Source organism: Syngnathus typhle, linkage group LG3, assembly GCF_033458585.1.
Source record: "Syngnathus typhle isolate RoL2023-S1 ecotype Sweden linkage group LG3, RoL_Styp_1.0, whole genome shotgun sequence".
In the NCBI taxonomy this organism is placed as follows: domain Eukaryota; kingdom Metazoa; phylum Chordata; class Actinopteri; order Syngnathiformes; family Syngnathidae; genus Syngnathus; species Syngnathus typhle.
Genome location: NC_083740.1, coordinates 919,564 through 938,790, shown reverse-complemented (window position 1 = coordinate 938,790; position 19,227 = coordinate 919,564). Strand labels below are relative to the sequence as shown.

The following is a 19,227-nucleotide window of genomic DNA, read 5'->3' as shown; positions in this document are numbered from 1 at the left end:
AGGACGCAGCCTATTTCCAAGGCCCATTAGTCTTCATGAGCTTCGGAGAAGAGGCACGCCCAGCTCGGCTCTTTGGCGCCATGCAGGTCAGGAAGAAGAGAAAGTCTTTTTCTGCTTGACTTGACGGGGAGATTGGAAATCGGTGACAATGACGGATGCGAGCGGCAACGTTTGACGCCAACTCTGATCTCATTTCAATGAACGATGGCGAGAGGAAACAAAACACTGAAAAGGTCGTGACGCACTTTCGTGTATGTGTGTTTAAGCTCATTCTTAAAACCGTTTGTCAAAAAAGTGGCAATAAAAATGTCGTGCATTTAGAAAAGAAGAAAAAGAAATCCAAACTGCCAAGTGTAAAAAAATGAGGCTCCAAAATAGCGCTAATTATAGCTTGAAACCACGCCCCCGCTCAACCATCAATCAAGCCATACAAGTCTTCTAGCCACGCCCCCTAGAAAAAACAACAACCAGGAAATGGGAATTTAAAGCTCGATTTCCACAAACGAGCATCACAAAAAGTCGTTTTCGACCATCATTCGAATTGACTCGACGGGTTTTCTAAAAGTTGCCGTCACCACGATGACGATTCAGGAGGCTGACGGCTTGAACGTGTTTGAAAGTCAAGAGGTCCTCCATTTCACACTCCTGCAGTGTGAAGTTGGTGCACATTATCACGGCTGATGTTGCCGCCGGTGGAAAGGACGCTCGAAGCATCAACAGTTCCATCTCAGCCCAACACAGCCCCGCCCCCTCCTGTCATGCCCCTGCAAAAAGTGTGTGTGTGTGTAGCTGTCTGGTGCATTGTCCGAGAGCCAAATAGTGCGAGAACGAGCCCGACACTCGCTAATACCTTGCAGCGCGGTCCATCCAAACAAGCCCAAAGCTCTCCGTGACACGACAACATCTCGCTTTACAATCAATCTTTATCGAGTGCCGAGACAAAAACATCCAAACTTGGAACGAAATGCATCGTACTCACCAGAGATGATCGCTTTAGATGTTCTGTCTTTGCTCCTGCCTGCACGGGGAAGATGGCTGCTCCGTGCTCCTTGACCTTTCAGTGCTTCCTCTCACAATGGACACTTTTATGTATCCATTTAATTTTGCATATAATATAAAACCAAATGATATATATTCATATACTATATAGATGTCAAATGATACGTAAGCTAGATTCATGTTGAAAAGAATAATTCATGCAAAATCATTTTGAATGCCTGCCTGTGCCTGTGCCTGCGTTTGTGCTGACGCAGCCTTGTTGCTGCTGACCACTAGCATCCTTTTTTAAGTGCGCTTTTGTTCCAAGGTCAAGGCCAACCCTTGCCTCTGCGTTTTTGTGCAGGATGTGAATGAGAAACAAGTGTAGATAACAGTAGCGTGCTAACGAATAAAGGCAGAGCACGGACGTCATTTGCGTGTCACAAGGACGAGTGGACATGCGCAGGGAATCTCGCAACAGGTGACTCAGCAGATGTGGACGTTTTTCTTTTCTAGCCGAGCCTTGGTTTTTTTTCCAAACAAAGCCGACAAACAAGAGGTCGTTAGCGCGTTTCCTTTATTTTGACCGACAAAATTTCATGCTGCCGTACAGGAAAAATGCGGATCAAACCACACGAGCTGCTTGCTGTCCAAATTGCGACCAAGAAAAAAAAAAAAAAAAAAAAGCTGTCTGCACACATTGTTGACAAATTTTTCACTTGCGTTTGTTGTCGGGCAGATGAAAGGAGAACGTTTTTTTTCTTTTTTTTATCTGCTCCAGTGGCGCCCAGAAGCTCCTTCGGGATGGCGGCGCCAAAAACCGCGTCGAATCATTCCAGAACTCGGCGGGGGCTAAAAGACTCATTTAGAGACTTTACCATTTGACCCAAACAATCATTTTTCTACGACCCCGAGAGGTTCTTTTGGAGCGCCCGGAGTGGCCGTGAAGACACAACATAAGCGTGATGCTTGATGGGATCTTTCCAAAATCAATCCATTTTCACACAGCTTTCATTTTCGTGCGAGCGCCTCAAGAATGCTTGAGCGTCACCTGCGGCGCTAAAACCCGTTTTTAACATCGACTCTCCACGTTCATGGGCCGGTTCTACTCTCAGCAGATTCCCTTCTGCTGCTCCTAGCTGCTCGATTGTCATTTGACCAAGCGGGCCGTATCTTTGCTGTCTTTAGAATTCTCCAGCGGCGCAATGAGGAGGCTGGCTCCGATGCAGCAAAAAATACCTTGAGTGATTGATGGCTTCTGAAACATTGCGTTCAACACGCAGCCGATTGCCGGACTACCGAATGCCTCCTGGCAGGAAGATTCCAGTCTATTCCAGATTCCAACCTCAGGAGGAAGGGCCCAAAGTTCTCGTGGGCCGAGTGTCTCCGCGACGGCAGAGAGTCCAACGGAAAGGTGCCGAGGGAGGAATCCGGGGTGGTGTCGAAAGGGCGCCACCTGCAGGGGAAAAGCCCGCCGCTAGTTTCGCACACGCTCGGGCTGGAACGGCACCAGTCCGAAATGCTGTGCCCCGATCCGTTGTTGGACCCCGTCTGGCCGAGATCCTTGATCAGCAGGCGAGGAACGGTGGCTACCGAACGGGATACGCCGACTCCCACGTGGTCCCGCTCGGTAGCGGCGGGCGCCGACGGGGACGCCTCGGCCCCCGAACTGACGAACGAGGCGCCCCCGAAGAGGGCGGCTACTTTCTGATAGTAGCGCGTCCGGATCACCTTGGCCGAGCGGTAGAGGTCCCCGATGAAGCAGTAGCAGATGGGGTTGAGGCTGGAGTTGGTCAGGCCCAACCACTGGGCGAAGGGTCGGGTCTGGAGGAGCCAGGGCGGCGGGCGCAGCTCGCGGTCGATCCACAAATCGGCCACGTAGAGCGGCAGCCACGAAGCGGCGAACAGCAGCACCAGACACACCACCATCTTGGCGATCTTCTGCCGGCTCTTCAGGCGGGAGGCGTGCAGGGCCTGGCTGCGCGGGTCCAGGTCGGCGAAGGCCGAGCGGGCGCCGCCCCACAGACGCAGACCCGTCAGGAAGCCGATGGTCAGGTTGAAGGTGACGGGAAGGCAGTAGAGCATGGCAAACAGCAGTACGTTGTATCTGCAGGGGAATGAGATGTTTTTGAGCTTCCAAAAACTTGTCTGCGGTTCATTGCTATTCGGCGCCATTTCATTTTTAGAGGGGTCAACGCGGGAGTCACTCCTTACCACCATCAAAGTCTTTTTTTTGCTTCCAAAGAAGACCACTGTGAGCAAAATGCAAATGAGGGACGGTCGTCATGAATCTTGATGAAGCCGCTTTCCTTCTCAAGTTCAAGGGTCACCGGAGAGAAGCGGTTCGTGGCGGCTAATTATTGGCGAGAGAAGCGAGGAACATCGCCGACTGACTGGTCAATTTGGAAGCGCTTAAAGCAGGACGGACGGATGGATGCACGCTAGAAAACAGATCTTGGGCAAACAAATGGAACCCGGTGACCAACACGTTTTAGAACAGGACTAAGCCGGAACTCATTTTAGCCGAACCATCTGGATACAGCTGTGTTTTGAATTTGAATTTATTTCAGCATAACCGTCTGACTACATCTGTACATATTTTGATGTATTGTTATATATTTTTTTTAGACCTAACCCAACCACCCTAACCCTGACCTTAAAGCTCCGCCTCAATATGACACCCTCCCTCAAAACGACACCTTTTTCCACTCCACTTCTCTCCTTCAAGACTCACTTGAGCAAGAAAAACCTCAAGGCAGCATTCCCAGACGTTCAAAGCTCAAAAGCCTGTGTGGGCCATCCCAAACCCAGTATCTCTGGGACCCCAAAAGGACCCCCAAGCCGAGCCGCCATTTTGCAGTACCTACCCTTGCTTGAGGCGATGCTTGGGCCACTCCTCCTGGCACACCAGAATGGAGAAGGTCTCAAAGTTGATCTCCTGCCGGCGGTTGACCACGGCGATGGGCGCGCACATGGCGGACGAGGCGGCCCACACCACGGCCACGGTGGCCAGGATGCGTCGGCGGGTGAACATGGAGCGCGCCCTGAGCGGCGAGCGCACGCTGTAGTAGCGGTTGACGCTGATGACGGTGAGCGTCAGGACGCTGGCCGACACCGACACGGCCTGCGTGAAGGGCACGGCGCGGCACAGCAGGTCGCCGTACACCCACGCCGTGTAGATGCGGCTGCCCAGCGTGATGGGCATGCACACGCACACCACGGCCAGATCGCACACGGCCAAGTTGACCAGCAGGCTGCGGGTGGCGCTCACGCCCGCCAGACGCCGACTGCGCCGGTTGGTGAGCGCCCGCAGGGACATCAGGTTGCCCACCACGCCCAGCAGGAAGGACAAGGTGTACATGAGGGTCAAGGCGATGGTGCCGGGCTCGTGCAGGGTCCACAGCAGCATGCTCTCCAGGTCCGACACCTCGTCGGGGGACGGCTCGGGCCCGAGGCCCGGCGTGACGTTGAGTGGCCCCTTCTGGAGAGGATCCATGATGCCCATTTAAAAAGTACTTGCCGCGTCAAAGACTCGAGAGAAGTTCATCCAGCTTTCTTTGTCCCGAATGGCCATGGTTGGGTGTTTTTGTGAAGACTTTTTGGCGGGCCTCCTCGTTGAAGGGTGCCGATTTTCCTTTTTAGGGCTCTTTTACAAAAAAAAAAATGCAGGCTCCCCGTCTTTTTTCAATCACGGCTTCCTCCGACTTTTTTGTGGGTCTGCTCCGGATGGACAATGTCGTTTTTTTGGAAGTAAAGGCGCCTCACGGAGCTGATTTCTTTGGCCCAAGCAGACATAATGGCAGCCGGAAGGACGATAGGGATCGGGCTTTGCTCGACGCTTTCAAATGACTAATATCCTCCCTCTAACGAGAGTTTTAATAAAATGTTTCCATTTTGGGCTCAGCAATATAATCCCATCATCCCAATTTAAGAGTCTGGCGCCGGAGCCGTGGTGGAGTTGCACCACTTTGCCGCCATCTTTGAACTTGGAGTCTCAAGGTTTGAAATGGGCTCAGGGTGAGTCAGCAGACACGGATTTTGCTTTTGAATTGGGATTTGGTCATTTCAAGCCAAGTCTTCTCTTTGATTTGAGTCAGCCAACGTGGAAAACAATTAGCTACATGTTTTGAACGCTGTTCTTTTTTTGGCAGCCACTTACTAAAATCAAAATTTCTGCTTTACACTTTTTTTTATGGACATATTTTCTTTCTCTGGCGAAATTACAAGTGTTTCAAATCCATCCAAAGAGCCCAAAAATAAGCAAAAATATTTGTTGGTCCTTTCCTTTCCTTAAATCTACGGAACAAAATGGAGGCAGAAAAAAATGTCCTAAGTCTTCATTGAGGCCGCTGCAGTTTTTCCTGCGTTCCCGCGGGCGCGTGTCAGCTTGAGATAATTCCAACATCTGCTTCTAATAGACTTTCTTACCTTCCAGGCAGGTGGAGCTCATACGAGACCCCCACAAACACCCCGCCATGGCCGCACTGTGGAGGGAAAACACACAAAATATTCCTTTGAATACTCCCGTTGGATATCTTCACCAATATTTTGATTCTACTGCTCTTGATCACTTAGTCAAATGCGACAAGAGGAGTGAAATACATTGTCAATGAGTGAAAGTTTAGGAAGAGAAGAAAAAAAAAAGCAAAAATGTTACCGACCGCCACTGCACCGACGACAAATTGACGAAAGGCACGATATTCCCGGCGTTGCCAGCAATCGCCGAGCATCCGCTAAGTACGCCTTCCACACAGCTACTGAGTGTCAACTCGGCGAGGGAGAGAGGGAGGGAGGGAGGGAGGGAGGGAGGGAGAAAGGGGGGGGAGTGTGTGTGTGTGGGCACAACACACACATGCACACCTCATCAGACGGAGCAAGAGTGAGCAAACGGATCTCTAAGGGTGCGGTTGGTTTTTATACTTCATGCAGATGGGCTCACGAAGATCTCGCCCACCTGCAGTGAGGAAGGAAATGCAATTAACACCTTACAAAACATTTTGCCACTTGCTCTCATCACGTGTACTGCCAATAGCAGCCTCAATTCATGTTTTATTATATTTTATTTTTTTTTAATTTTATTTAAAATTATATTATGCCTTATGTTTTGGGGGAGATTTTATGAATTTAAAATTGAAGTTCCTACTGGTATCGGTGCTTGGTATGGGTATCGATGACAACTCAAGAGCCGAGTATTCATAGTGGGATCGATCGGTCTGAACAAAAAGTGGCATCGAACGGACAGAGCTTTTTTTTTTTTTTTAGACTTTTTATGTGGGTCGCTCAGTCAAAGTGTCATTGGGGGATAAATCATTTGTGTCCGGAGGCCGTAAAGGTCAGATTCAGGCCAAAATGGCGGACTTGATGAGACTTTCCGGGAGGTTCTGCTCTGTGCATACAGCTTAAGTCCGGGCCGTCACCTTGGCGACGCCTTTTGTCTCTGGGCCGTCTTCATCCAAACAACAGGCGGGCAGGCTCCAACGGCTAAACGTCTAAATGAGGCCGCACGCGTCTCGGACCACGCCGCAGCCGAAACGCTAATATCCGCTAGGGATGCCGCCGCGCCGCCCCCCCATCGATTGAAATAATTGCAATTTAATCATCGCTCACGTGACCCGTGAAATCCTGGCCGGACTTTTGCGCCGCGTTCACGTTGCGCACGAGGCCAGCCGCAACGTTTGCAAACAAATAAAATTCGTTATACGCTGCGTCGGCCATTGCGACATTTTCTCTGTGCCATGATATGTAATATTGATTTGAAATATAGCAGATCCACTGCTGTGTGGTTTCCCACGGACCCTTGTGGACTTGACATCACAACACATTTAGCTCAAAAGCTGTGAGTGTGTCGCACACTAACACACACAGTTGGGACTAGTTGGCTTCACGGTGTTCCCCCACCGGGAGCGATTCATCTGCATCATTTATCATCTTTGTTTTCTATCTTTAGAAAGCCACTGACACATTTCTCTGAAAAAAAAATTATAAAATCAAAATCAAGCCGCTGTCTCCACTCTCAAACACGCCCAACCAGGCTGTCCACTCTCAATCCCTTTTACGAGTTTGTCATGCGCACTACTGCCCCCTACAGGCCGCTTGACTTTTTTAGATTTTGAAGGCTGTCTTATTGGAGAGCTTGCCAAACAAACACCGGGGAAACGGAATAAAGCAAAGCCAGCGTGTTCTCTTCTTCCCTGCGGTTGTCTCACGTGTCCATGAATGCACAACTTCCTTGGACACACACATACACACACGCACACATCGGGACTGACGTCGTTCGTCATGCGAGTCCCTTCCTGTGCACTCCCGTGTTGTTGTGCACCACCAATGTGGGCCAGCGTGGACGTCCTAATGAAGAAATAAATCATTGGCGTGTATTCCTGGCATAAAGTCCTCGCCACCGCCACGGCAGCTGTTTAGTAAACACGGAGCAGCCTCGGGGAATGAGCCACATGCTGCTTCACCTCAGGGGGGTGGACACAAGTCAACTTGACGCTAGTCGTCAAGCTAAAAAAAAAAAAAAAAAAAAATTCAAAAACGCTAGGAAGTGAATTTACAGATTTGTTTCCAATGTTTGAAATGATTCATATTTTTGTGGAAGAATTAAAGTTGTAACACAAGATTGTTGTCGTAGACGCGTCGGTGGCCATTTGGACCGATTTCGCACTTTTTTCTCTCAGGATTAGCATTTCTCATTGTCATTTTAATCTCTCTGGATTAGAATTGAAAATGGTTTTGAAGAAAGCAAACCTTGCAAGCGCTCGGAGTACGTGTCCAAGTTTTAAATGGAGGTTAATCAGTAGAAAAGCATTACATCGTTTTATGCAGGCCAATAAAACATGCGAGGAGTAATGGCGTGCACTGAATCGCTGCGCTTGCAAAAAAAAAATGTATGCCGCTAGTCCAACGAACGAAATGATAGGGCACGATTCGTCAATGTGGACCATTAGCCTTCTGCCGCCCACTTTTGTATCAACGACAACAACAAAGTGTGCGACAAGAAAGACGCAAAGATGGCGTCTCGGCGCTAATTAGCACGTCGCTAAACAAAATGAGCGACAAGAAAGAAGCAAAGATGGCGTCTCGGCGCTAATTAGCACGTCGCTAAACAAAATGAGCGACAAGAAAGAAGCAAAGATGGTCGCTCTAATTAGCACGCGCTAACGCTGTCACTAAATTGTATTTTCACCACAATTATTTCGTTAGGTGTGCTTGGCTCCTGGTCGAAAAAAATCAATACCAAGAGAGAAGATCACATCCTCTCCTTCACGTGGCAAGACCTGCTCACTGTCTGCTGTAGGCACACTGGCTCAGTTTTGCTCCTCTTATTTATTGTGTTATTTGTTTATTATTTATTCATCACTCATTTTATTTATTTATTTTTTATTGTTTGTGCCTTCTTGTTTTTACTTTGTGTCGTCTAATTGTATGTTTATCGTGTACCGTGTCTCGTCACCGTGGGATGGAGGAAACGGAATTTCGCTTTCTTTGTGTGCCTTGACTTATGAAGGGATTGACAATAAAGCTGACTTTGACCTTTGAACTCATTGCGTAGCAAGGCGGACGTTGCGTAACAGCTTCCAAGAAAACGCCATAAATCGTAAGCGATGGATTGGCATCGACAAGCAAGTGTGTGTGTGTGTGTGTGTGTTGTAACAACATCGTGTGCACGGACAGGAAGTGATTAGCATAAATCATTCGCATGCAAGAAGGACCACGGGAAAAAAACACATGAATAACATTCTTCATACACACACACACTTATACAAACACACACCGGGCTATCAAATTTATGCTATTAATTGAATTTTTTGGAGCAAGTGAAACAAACCGTGCAAGCCATTAGGGAGCGAGTCTGCTCAAGCATGACCACACACTCTTTAAGGTGCACACACACACACACACAAATAGCACTTCTCCTTGAATCAGCAGCACACTCATGCAGGCTGATGGCCACTTTGAGTCTGCAGCGTATTTACACAAGTTGCATAATACTAATCGAACGTGGACAAACACAACGTTGTGGAGTGACCGCGCAGGGCAACACAAATTCAACACAACATTGAGGAGTGAGCACTCACACTTGGTGGCCTTTGCTACTTGTCCACAGCTCATGACATCAGCCTGCTCCTGTTTTGGTGAGCAAGCCAACAGCATTGTGGAATGAGCACGCGTCAGAATGTACCGCAAGCCAAACTGTCACTGCATTTGACTTGTGGCGCTGCTGTTTTGGCTAGCAAATGGTCCCAGCGCACAATCCTGTGGAGCGACCACACATCCGAGTCTCAACAAGGACTTCTAAGAAGAACGTGGAAAGCAAAGCAAAAAGACATTTCAAAATAGCGGGTAAATTAAGAGCTGGTTGTTAATCCTCAAAGTCTGCTTTATTGTCAATCTCTTCACATGTCAAGACACACAAAGAAAGCGAAATTACAATCATGGCCTCCCTCGCTGTTATTGAATAATGTCTTCTTTCAATTGTTTTCTCTTTGGTAGCTGCCTTTCTCTCGTTTCCACGGAAACTACATTTGAATAGAATATTTGATTCATTGAATTTAATTTTCTTTGTCCTTCATCTGCTTTCCAACTTGAGGATTTTGGTCACACAACTAATTCTAACTCATTGAAACTTTCAATTCATTCTCTCATATTTGAAATGTTCATTTAATGGAAAAAAAAAATATTTGTTTAAAATTGATATTAAGAAAAAGAACTCCATATAATTTAACTGTATAAATTACTGGATAAGTATATGCATTATTTGTCATTAATCAGTTTAATAATTAAAAAAAAATCTTTGTTTCTATTTTTACTTGGCTCTTCCGTCTTTTAGCAACACATTCCTTCAACTGAAGGTGTTTCGATGTTTGTTCCAGAAGAAAAAAAAAAAAAAGCTGCCATGTACGAGTGTTTTGTTTGATGGCGTCGGGATCCGTTATCCCGTCACGCCATGCTGTTCAGGCATCAATAGCAATAAATGGAGCATTGACTGAACGCCTGTGTCATTTTTGCGGGCCTCTGTTGAGCCTAAGAAGGAGCGAGCACGGCCGACGATCAATAGCCATTGATTCACAAATAACGGCTAATTTCACTAACAAACGGACTTAATGGCGCTCGCTAAACGTGCCCATCGCTTTCGATTACGCATGTAAATGGTCAAGCAAACAAACAAAGCGGCTTATTAGACACGACGGATGATTCCCATTGCGTGGGTGAAAGGGCAAACAGTGTTGCTGCGTGAAAGGAGAAAAGCGTACGCAATGCGACAAACAAAATGGCGCCTGGGAAGAAGACGCAACTAAACAAATGGCAGAAATTGACAAGCTAGCTGGTTTAAAAACGCCAATTTTACCGGCATTACGGCGAAACGTTTACATAAGTGGACAGACAAATAAATAAAGAACATCTTGTATAAATATAAGAAATATAAAAATATTAATAATATTGTATTTTTTTAATCTTCTATTTATTTTTTTATTTTCATGCACTGATCGGTTGGCACTTTTTAAATTTCGTTGTACATGTGTGACAATGACAATAAAGATCGATTCTATTCTATTCTAACATAATCAAGTTGATCAACCGCGTCAACTCGTTTTGCCTTTTTCCCGCGCGTCCAAAGAACCGACGGTGGCCCTCGAGGCCAGGTCACTGGAATTTGATTGAAATATCATTTTTTCCTATTTGTTTTCTTCCTGACGAAACCAGGACGAGTCATTTAAAAACAAGCATAAATATTACACAAGGCTTGCTGATATGGTTTATTGATATGCGTATTAATGATGCGCGGGATGGGAGGATTTGTACGTGTTGATCTAATCCCAAGTGAGAGGCAAAAATTTACAGCGGCGCAATGTAAACGCTCAAAACCAACGCATGCTCATAAATATTCGACATTGGGAAGATTACGTCTTACAACTGCAAGTACCGTATTTTCCGGACTATAAGGCGCACCTAAAAACCTCAAATTTTCTCAAACGACGACAGTGCGCTTTATAGTCCGGTGCGCCTTATAGTCCGGTGCGCCTTATATATGGACCAAATAGAGAATGATGGATGGAACTTTACCTTTTTAAGTTTACTGATTTGACTGTTTTGTTTTGTACTTATTAAAGTAAGCTTTACATGTTTATTTTGTGTGTTGTGTGATATTAACATTATTGATATATTGTTATTGTTTTCACTATTCCAAGTTATTATATTGTGATTGCATTGATGGTGCGCCTTATAGTCCGGTGCGCCTTATATTTGGACAAAGTTTTAAAATGGGCCATTCATTGAAGGTGCGCCTTATGGTCCGGTGCGCCTTATAGTCCGGAAAATACGGTACATTTGAAAAGCAGCATCTAAATAAATAGTGGCTCAAGCGGAAATGTGCAACGACGGAAAAGTGCCAGTCGATTGCAGAAAGAGTGTCGTTCCTCTGTCCAGCGTGATTTCTGCCGCCTTTCATGCGGCACGGGAAAGTGATCATATCAGCGGCGGCGTGCACTAAATGCACACACGCAGGCGTCCGCACGAGCGCGGGGACTCGCGCGCACACGGGCAAACCTCCCCAGAAAACAAACTGGCTGGCACAAGATAAGAAAAATACAAGACTGAATTTTAACACACGTACACACAAAAGCACACGACTGCGGGCCACTTCATTAGGTACACTTGCTGCAGTTATCTCCTCCGATACATGAGCAAAATGCTCGAAGGGGGCGAAACATGTTTGGAACAAGCTACTTCAATCGCGAAAATAAACATCTACAACAGGTTAGTTCCATGCGTTGACCTTCTGACCCGCCACAGCGAGGACCAAATTGGGTCCCTACTGTTGGGGTCAAAGTGCTTGACAGCATTTAAGACACTTTAGCCCCACCGTGTGGTGACCCAAAGTTCCATGCAGCATCAGCAAAACGATGCCAAAGTACATCCAAAGAGATGAGCTTCAAAGTCCGCTTGCTAAGGCTTCTTCGGCATTTTATCTGACGTCAGCGTTCCGAGCACCAAAAAATGTTCTCAAGCTCGGCCTCGTGACAGCGCAACACGGAGGAAAATGACGTCACGGCTCGAGAAGGAAACCACGAGGAGACAAAGCGGGGGAGGAGACGTCTGGTCATAAAAATGAATGGGGGCGCTCGTTTTATCGGCGTCAGTGGAAAGTGTTGCACTGCGAGGGCGGCCGCGTTTGTGACGCACGTCGTGAGAACTTGAGATTGTTCTCACGCAGCACAACCGGATGCAAAGCAAGGCCATGCACACAATCAGCGAACGCGCGCACGCACGATGGACTCACAATTAAGTTAATCAACTTAGTGCAGATAGCTGACAGGTCATCCATATTTTTTTTTGAATGCACTTTTCATTCATCATGTGATGGCCGGTTTTTACTGAAATGATTTCATTAGAAAAAAAAAAAAGAAGGCTGAATTGCTGATATGAAAGCGACTGGTCTGCAGTGGCTCCTTTGGTCTCCAAGCATTTTAATGACACGCACATGACTGTACATTCCTGCACAAGATGACAAGACTCCTTGTTGCTGCACGCGGACACGCACGCATGCGCACACGCACACATGCACGCACACAGTTTATATCTGAGGGTTTTTTTTCTCAGGGGGAAACTGAGAAACTTTTGTGCCGACTGGCTATAAAAAATAAAATAAACGACTCAACTCAATGAGGTCACAAATAAAAATTGACCGACATGAAATTTGTTTGACATATGTGTCTACCAGACAAAAAAAAGTCTCAAGAAACCATGAGTAAAAAGACACAAGGAGCCAGCCATTTTGAGGTGAAGCGGCCATTTTAAGCTCCTTTGACCGGGTGTCTTTTCAAGGCAAACGTGCTCCATTTCATACGAAAGCAAGAAGAATTTTAATTTTTTTTAACTCACCGCAAGGAAAATGGCAGAAGCACAGTCTTGTCCACATCCAAATCTTGTCAAAGGTTGGACCTTTTTCCATCTTGCAACGGTTATCCAAAGCCATCCATCCAGCGTCCCTTTTAGCTTTTCACTTTCTTTGACAGTGATGAGCTGCCGCACAACCTGCCCCACAAAAACATTCCGTTATCCTTTTGTTTGCCTGGCAAAGGATCAAGTTAACAATATCCAACAGAACATGCCCACCCCGAAAAATGACATCCAAGATTGTATCTTTTTTTTTTTTTTTGCTTTATATCAGTGAACCTCGTTTTAATATCAGCTGGGATGTTATGGTTTAATTCTAAATCTCTACTGGGCAGAGGGTGTGCAGACTTGTGCAACCACATTACTGCAATTATCATTTCACCTTTCCAAATGACTTTTTGCGAGTTGTACAGTTTACAGGTGGAAACCAAACTTCTGAAAGGATTTCCCTTGGCTTCATTGTGATATTGCCGTCATTTCTGTCGACTTTCAAATCAATTGTGTGTTCCAAACATTTTGCCAAGAGGCCTCGTGAGACAAAGAATGACAAAGTATTCAAACAAAATGCTTCCAAAAAAAACAACAACCTCATAACTGATTCATTGTGTCCTCGTGCAGTTTGAAGCAAATTTTCTTTTGACGCACATTGTGGCTCTCGAACCCCCTGACAGCACCACTGACGCCACGGCGACCACAAACCGCGCACACGCGCACTGTGTGTTCCCAAACGCGTAAGAAAGCGCCCTTTGTTTGGTTGTCTTACTTCTAAGAAGAAGCCTCTAAGTTGACTTCAGGACTTTGGACTGTTTTTGTGAGAAGGCTGGAAACCAAACGAGGAAAGAGGGACAAGTCCCAAAGTGAGGCTAAAAAAACCGAGCGAGCAACCGGAAGCCTGCCACACGCTGACGGACACGCTGGTGCGAACACAAAACACAAAAAAACGCCAATAAAAACTTGGGAGTGGATAGTTAAGACAAACACAATGTCTTAAACATGCCTCCTTTGCCCCGCCCCAAAAAGACGCTCAAGTCTCCCATTGGCTGTTTAAAAAAAATCAGTACCGCCCATTGGTGGAGCTTCATCGCAGACTTCCGGACACCCCAAAACCTTCGCGTTCTGTACTTCGGTTTCGACCCAGATGAAAGGAGTGCCGAGCTCCTTCACGCACTCACCATGTGGAGGTTCGCGGGGGAGCCGCACCAGCGCTGCAGCGTCGCCGTCCTCGGCCTGCTCGTCGCCGGCTTGCTCGCCATCACTCGCGCGCAGGAGGAGGCGCAGGCGCAGGCGAAGGGAGCCCCGGTGAGCCGCGCGGTTTTTACGGACTACTTCCGACGGCTGAGCCGGGAAAAGAAAGCCACGAGCCGGCCGGCTCGGAGCAGCGTCCCGCGGGAGCCTGGAGAGCTTGTGACCGCCGAGGACGTGTTCATCGCGGTGAAGACCACCAGCAAATACCACAGCAGCAGACTGGAGCTCCTTTTGGACACATGGATCTCCAACAATATGCAAAGTGTGAGTTTCTTAAGCTATCATTCATGCTTCTTGCACCCCCACACGTACTTTTTCAAGGATTTATTTACACAATTGACGCAGTTTGTGACTTGAAATGAGATTTTTTTTTGTTATTAAGTCACTGAAATAGTGCGCGCGGTTCCTTGATTAAAAATGTTCGGCGCATTCCAGGCCCATCAGTGTCTCTTCAGAAAATAAATATTCTCGACTTTTGCTCAAGTGACATTTTAGCTTGGCCCTTTGGGGTGAAAACTAACTCGCTTAACTGAATAGTTATTTATGAGGCCGGTCGGATCACGCCGCAGGATTTCCTGAGTCGTAAAACGGGTCGGAGGTCACGCTGGGGTGCTTTGAAGCAACGGGCCTCTCCGCATTGTAAAACAACACGGGCGGTCTTGGCCCTTTTGTGATGCGTCACGCGAGAGCAAGAGGTGACGAGCGGCCGCGAATTCCAACTAACCTTTAAATGTCATCTATTCAAAACCATGGCGTTGCGCCACCATGCTTTGATTTGTTGCAGAAAACTTTCAACACATTACAAAAATCAACTGGAAAATGTCGGATTAGTCATGACGAACAAACACAAAGTGGAAAAATTGATTTGCATTTGTTGTTATGGCTGTAAAATGACTTCCAATGTTCTTATTTTTAAATGGACGCCTCCCTCCCATTCTGTCGCTATATTGTTTGTGTGTGGGTGTGCAATCAGCTGATTGTGTGTGTGTGAGGAGTTCTCACGATCGAGCGTTACCTGTTTCCCACGCACACCTACGCGCTTGAAGAATGCTGACTCGTGGAAATAATGCGCAACACACACACGCGCACCCTGGGAACCTCAGCTGATTTCTCTTGGGAACTGTGGCTCATCACACACACGCACTTCAATGTTAATATAAGAAAACTAAATCAATAAAGTTGAAACATTTTCATCAACGGAAGATTCATTTAATAGATCAAACTAACACTGCTAATGCTAATCCGCATTGCAGCTCTGCTTACCTTTTGCCCTTGACGTGACGGCGGCTCTTGGTCAGTCACTCGCTGGTCAAAGCCTGCGTGGGGGCGGGATTATGCAAATTAATCCAACTATGATGAAATCATCTTGGACACATTTTCAGAAATAACCCAAGATTTACTTGGGTTGCTTAATTTCACTCTTGATGGTAATGGTAAGTACGCCAGATGCAGAAAAAAAAAGTCCAATCAAGGCAAATGAAATTCTCCCATTGGCTGAAATCACTCAGTACGGGCTAGCGCAGGTACCGTGAAATGATTTCTGAGCGTCTTGTGACGCTTTAAGCCTGTGATGCGCTCTTTTTACACTTGTCATAAGACCGCTGCCAGACAAGAACATCATCACATTACTTGAGGAATGCATTTAAAAAAAAAACACACACACACACACACAAAAAAAGCTTTTAGCTCTAGAGTGGAGGTTTGGTGGACTTCCTGTGGAATCTCAGAAGGGTCTGCGTGGCGAACAAATGAAGCAAAGATTAAATAGATTTGCAAAAACAAATACTGAGCATATACATAGCCACCAAAAGACGTGGACGTACATGAAGTCAAATGGCAATCAATTAATGTTTGTTTTTTGCCCCGTGTGCAGACGTACGTGTTCACCGACGGCGAGGACGCGGCGCTGAGGAAGCGGCTGGGTGAGTAACGCGCACGGGCTGCGGGAAGCATCAGGAAGCGGACGAATGCTGACTTTGTGTTTTCCATGGCGAGCAGCAGACAGGAAGTCAATGTCGTATGGGATTTTGTGTGGCCTGTGACACAGAAAGAAAGAAAGAACGGGGTGGAAGTAGTAACTAACATTTGAAGCTAATGTTAGCGATAATGTTGGAAGCTAACTTCACAGGCTAACATTAGACTTAACTAATGAGATAAATAAAATGTAGGGAGTGTGTATGTTAGTCGTAGCATGTCAGCAAAGGATTAGCTAGCTCTGTTAGCCAGTCGTTTTGACGGCGGCGTGCCAGATTTCGAAGTGTACTTTTAACTGCGGTGAAATGAACACACACGATGATGTCGTTGCGGTCGTAAGGTGTTCACCTGATCCACACCAACTGCTCGGCAGCTCACAGCCGACAAGCGCTCTCTTGCAAAATGGCCGCCGAGTACGACGCCTTCCTCAACTCCGACAGGAAGTAAGTTACACAATGCTGCCGGGGCGCTAATTGCTAGCATGTGCCATAGATATGATGCTAACGGTGTTTTGGAAATACTCTTGGTGTTACAAGGAAATAAGTACGCCATTAAAGAATTAGAGCTATGCTAACTGCTATTTTGTGACACAGCATGCCAAGTGACAGCACTGTCAATCTCCTAAAAACAATTGACTTTTCACAACTAATTGCTAACGTGCGCGGTTGTAGGTGGTTTTGTCACATGGACGACGACAACTACCTGAACATGGGCGCCCTCTTGAGGCTGTTGTCGCAGTACAGCCCCACGCAGGACGTCTACATCGGGCGACCCAGTCTGGAGCACCCGTTGGAAGCCACGGAGACGCTCCCTAATGCTAAAACGGTACAACGTTAGCAGATGTTAGCACTTGGACATAGTGGCAATTAGCAAATTCACATAGTTAGCATAGCTACAAGTAAAGCAGAATTGACGTAGCGGAGTTAAGACTGAACATAAACACAACCTGTTAGCATAGAAGTTCAGAAAGCTAACCACTGTGTGTGCGGGTGTGTGTTGTGCAGAGGAAAGTAGTTTTCTGGTTCGCCACAGGGGGCGCTGGATTCTGCCTGAGTCGCGGCCTCGCCATCAAGATGCAACCTTGGGCTAGGTATGACGTTTTGGGGTGCGTGTTCCTATTCTCACCTTAACTAAAGTCGTCGTCCATTTTAGCGAGGGCGCCTTTCTGTCGAGCGCCGAGCGTATCCGTCTGCCGGATGACTGCGCCGTCGGTTACATCGTGGGGGCGCTGTTGGGCGTGGGCCTCATTCGCTCGCCGCTCTTCCACTCGCACCTGGAGAGCCTGGCACTGTTGACGCGGGTGCACGAACAGGTGACCCCCCCTCACACACGATGTTTGGATTGTATTTAATTGAAGTCTGTATGCTTAATTAGGTGACTCTCAGCTACAGCAATGAGAAAAACACCATCCAGCTCAAAGGACCGTTTTCAATACAACAAGATCCAACAAGGTAACATCTTATTATAACTACCGTTATTTTCCATGTATAATGCGCCCCCGTGTATAATACGCACCCTAAAAATGGCATGTTGACGCTGGAAAAAAGCCTGTACCCATGTATAATGCGCACCCCAGATTTTAGGACAATATATTAGTTAAATTTTGCGCATTATACATGGAAAAAAACGGTATATATTTTTTTTAAATTGATCATTTTTGTCAGCGGTATCACTACTTGTTTGTACACGGGCTACGCTCATCTGTCTGTCTCTTGCAACTTGTTCCTGGCTTTCTTTCTTCATTGTTGATGTGAGCTTTTGTGAAATGGCGCCTTGCCTTCCAGGCATTGTGACACTCACTTCCTCCATTTTCTTTTGTGTGTGTGTGTGAGATTAGGTTCAAGAGTGTACATTGTGTGTTGCATCCACACACACCCTGGTGCCAGCGCTGAATGCAGCCAGACGAGAAAAAAGAAAAGGAATCTCCCATTTTGGGAAATGAAAGCGCCGAAGAATGTGGGAACAGACGTGAAGGACATGAGGGACGTTTGTCCTCAGGCCTGAACGAACCGAATCAATGAGGAGTCCAATTTTTGGGGCGTGTCTTGAGAGCTTTTTGGAAAGTTTACTTGCCAATGTTCGAAGTAACAAACCACATCATTGAGTCACTCTTCATACTTGACAAATGCTTTTGTTTTTTTCATCCAAAGCCAAGCAAAGTCATTTCTCTTGTTGTTCTGTAAATATTTGACTGCCTTTTCTTTCTGTACGACTCACCTTAAAAATCGTTTTGTTTTATTTTATAAATGCAGAAAAACATGTTCTGTTAAAAAAAAAAAACTAGAGCTAGCTAGTGTCAGAGATGAGCTAGCTTGTGTTCACACGCATTGCAACTTCTCCGAGGTAAAAAAACAACTACTTTCATTGGATCATTCAGACAGCTGTAACGTCAGCTGCTGCCGCCTGTCACGTTGTAAAAAAGCTCCATTGTCTTTTAATGTCTGGCACGCCACGCTGGACGCGGCTGCTAGCACATGTTGGCTATGCTCATCCTTTAAACACAAACTTCTGTTCAGCACACAAAGGCTTCGTTTTGTGTGGAAACAAATTGAATTAAGCATTGATGGAAGCTGCATCGTACGATAATGACGCCGTGTTACATTGGAACGTGATGGTTAGCTTAGCACGCTCAATTAGCTTGTTTGGCTAGCAAAGGGTTACGCGACAATGCTAGCAATCAAAAGTGTTTTTGTTGTGTTGTTTTTAAGGATAAATATATTTCAGACTGAGTTTCAGTATAAAGTTCAAAAGTTGTGTCATCACACCCGTCCGTCCGCTTTAAACAGCAATTTATGATGACTCATCAAACTTAATGTAGAATAGCAGATTTATCAAATGGTGTCTTTTTTTAAAAGGATGAATCCAAAAGTATTTTTTGAAAGGAATCTTCTGAAGCTTCCAAATGACTCACATTGGGTTGTCATGCATGAATAAGGTTTTGATGAATTGCCTGCCATATGTGACAGACACACGCTCCAGCATCTGGAATCTAAATCCATTTACTGATGATGATGAAATAAAACATTTTGCTCAAATGGCGGCTGAATGGGGTCAGAAGTTTCTAAGAGCTTGGACTAGAATTTCGCTTGACTTTGTGATCCATTCCAGAATGTAAATTTGTGCCAATTTGAA

The 19,227-nt window shown here is 46.3% G+C and overlaps 2 protein-coding genes across 4 annotated transcripts; one reads left to right on the top strand and one right to left on the bottom strand.

Annotated features, from left to right (window-relative positions):
- Positions 1–1,538: 1,538 nt before the first annotated feature.
- On the bottom strand, positions 1,539–14,184 carry LOC133151798 (neuropeptide FF receptor 2-like). Of its 3 annotated transcripts, none has more exons than XM_061275129.1 (5): positions 14,049–14,184; positions 12,862–13,014; positions 5,407–5,462; positions 3,846–5,274; positions 1,539–3,085 (listed from the first exon to the last, which is right to left on the bottom strand). In XM_061275129.1, the coding sequence occupies exons 4-5, from the start codon at positions 4,481–4,483 to the stop codon at positions 2,251–2,253; spliced, it is 1,473 nt and encodes a 490-aa protein (XP_061131113.1). In that variant the 5' UTR covers positions 4,484–5,274; positions 5,407–5,462; positions 12,862–13,014; positions 14,049–14,184; the 3' UTR covers positions 1,539–2,250. The 3 variants fall into 3 exon arrangements, with proteins under 3 accessions (XP_061131113.1, XP_061131114.1, XP_061131115.1); XM_061275130.1 differs by having other exon boundaries at positions 12,862–13,002; positions 14,049–14,161; XM_061275131.1 differs by lacking the exons at positions 12,862–13,014; positions 14,049–14,184 and adding an exon at positions 5,640–5,751.
- Positions 13,974–19,130, top strand: LOC133151799 (beta-1,3-N-acetylglucosaminyltransferase lunatic fringe-like). The gene is made up of 8 exons (XM_061275132.1): positions 13,974–14,385; positions 15,995–16,043; positions 16,436–16,538; positions 16,767–16,920; positions 17,100–17,185; positions 17,248–17,407; positions 17,470–17,546; positions 17,933–19,130. Exons 1-8 carry the CDS (start codon positions 14,050–14,052, stop codon positions 17,985–17,987), a joined length of 1,020 nt encoding a protein of 339 aa, XP_061131116.1. The 5' UTR covers positions 13,974–14,049; the 3' UTR covers positions 17,988–19,130.
- Positions 19,131–19,227: the final 97 nt, after the last annotated feature.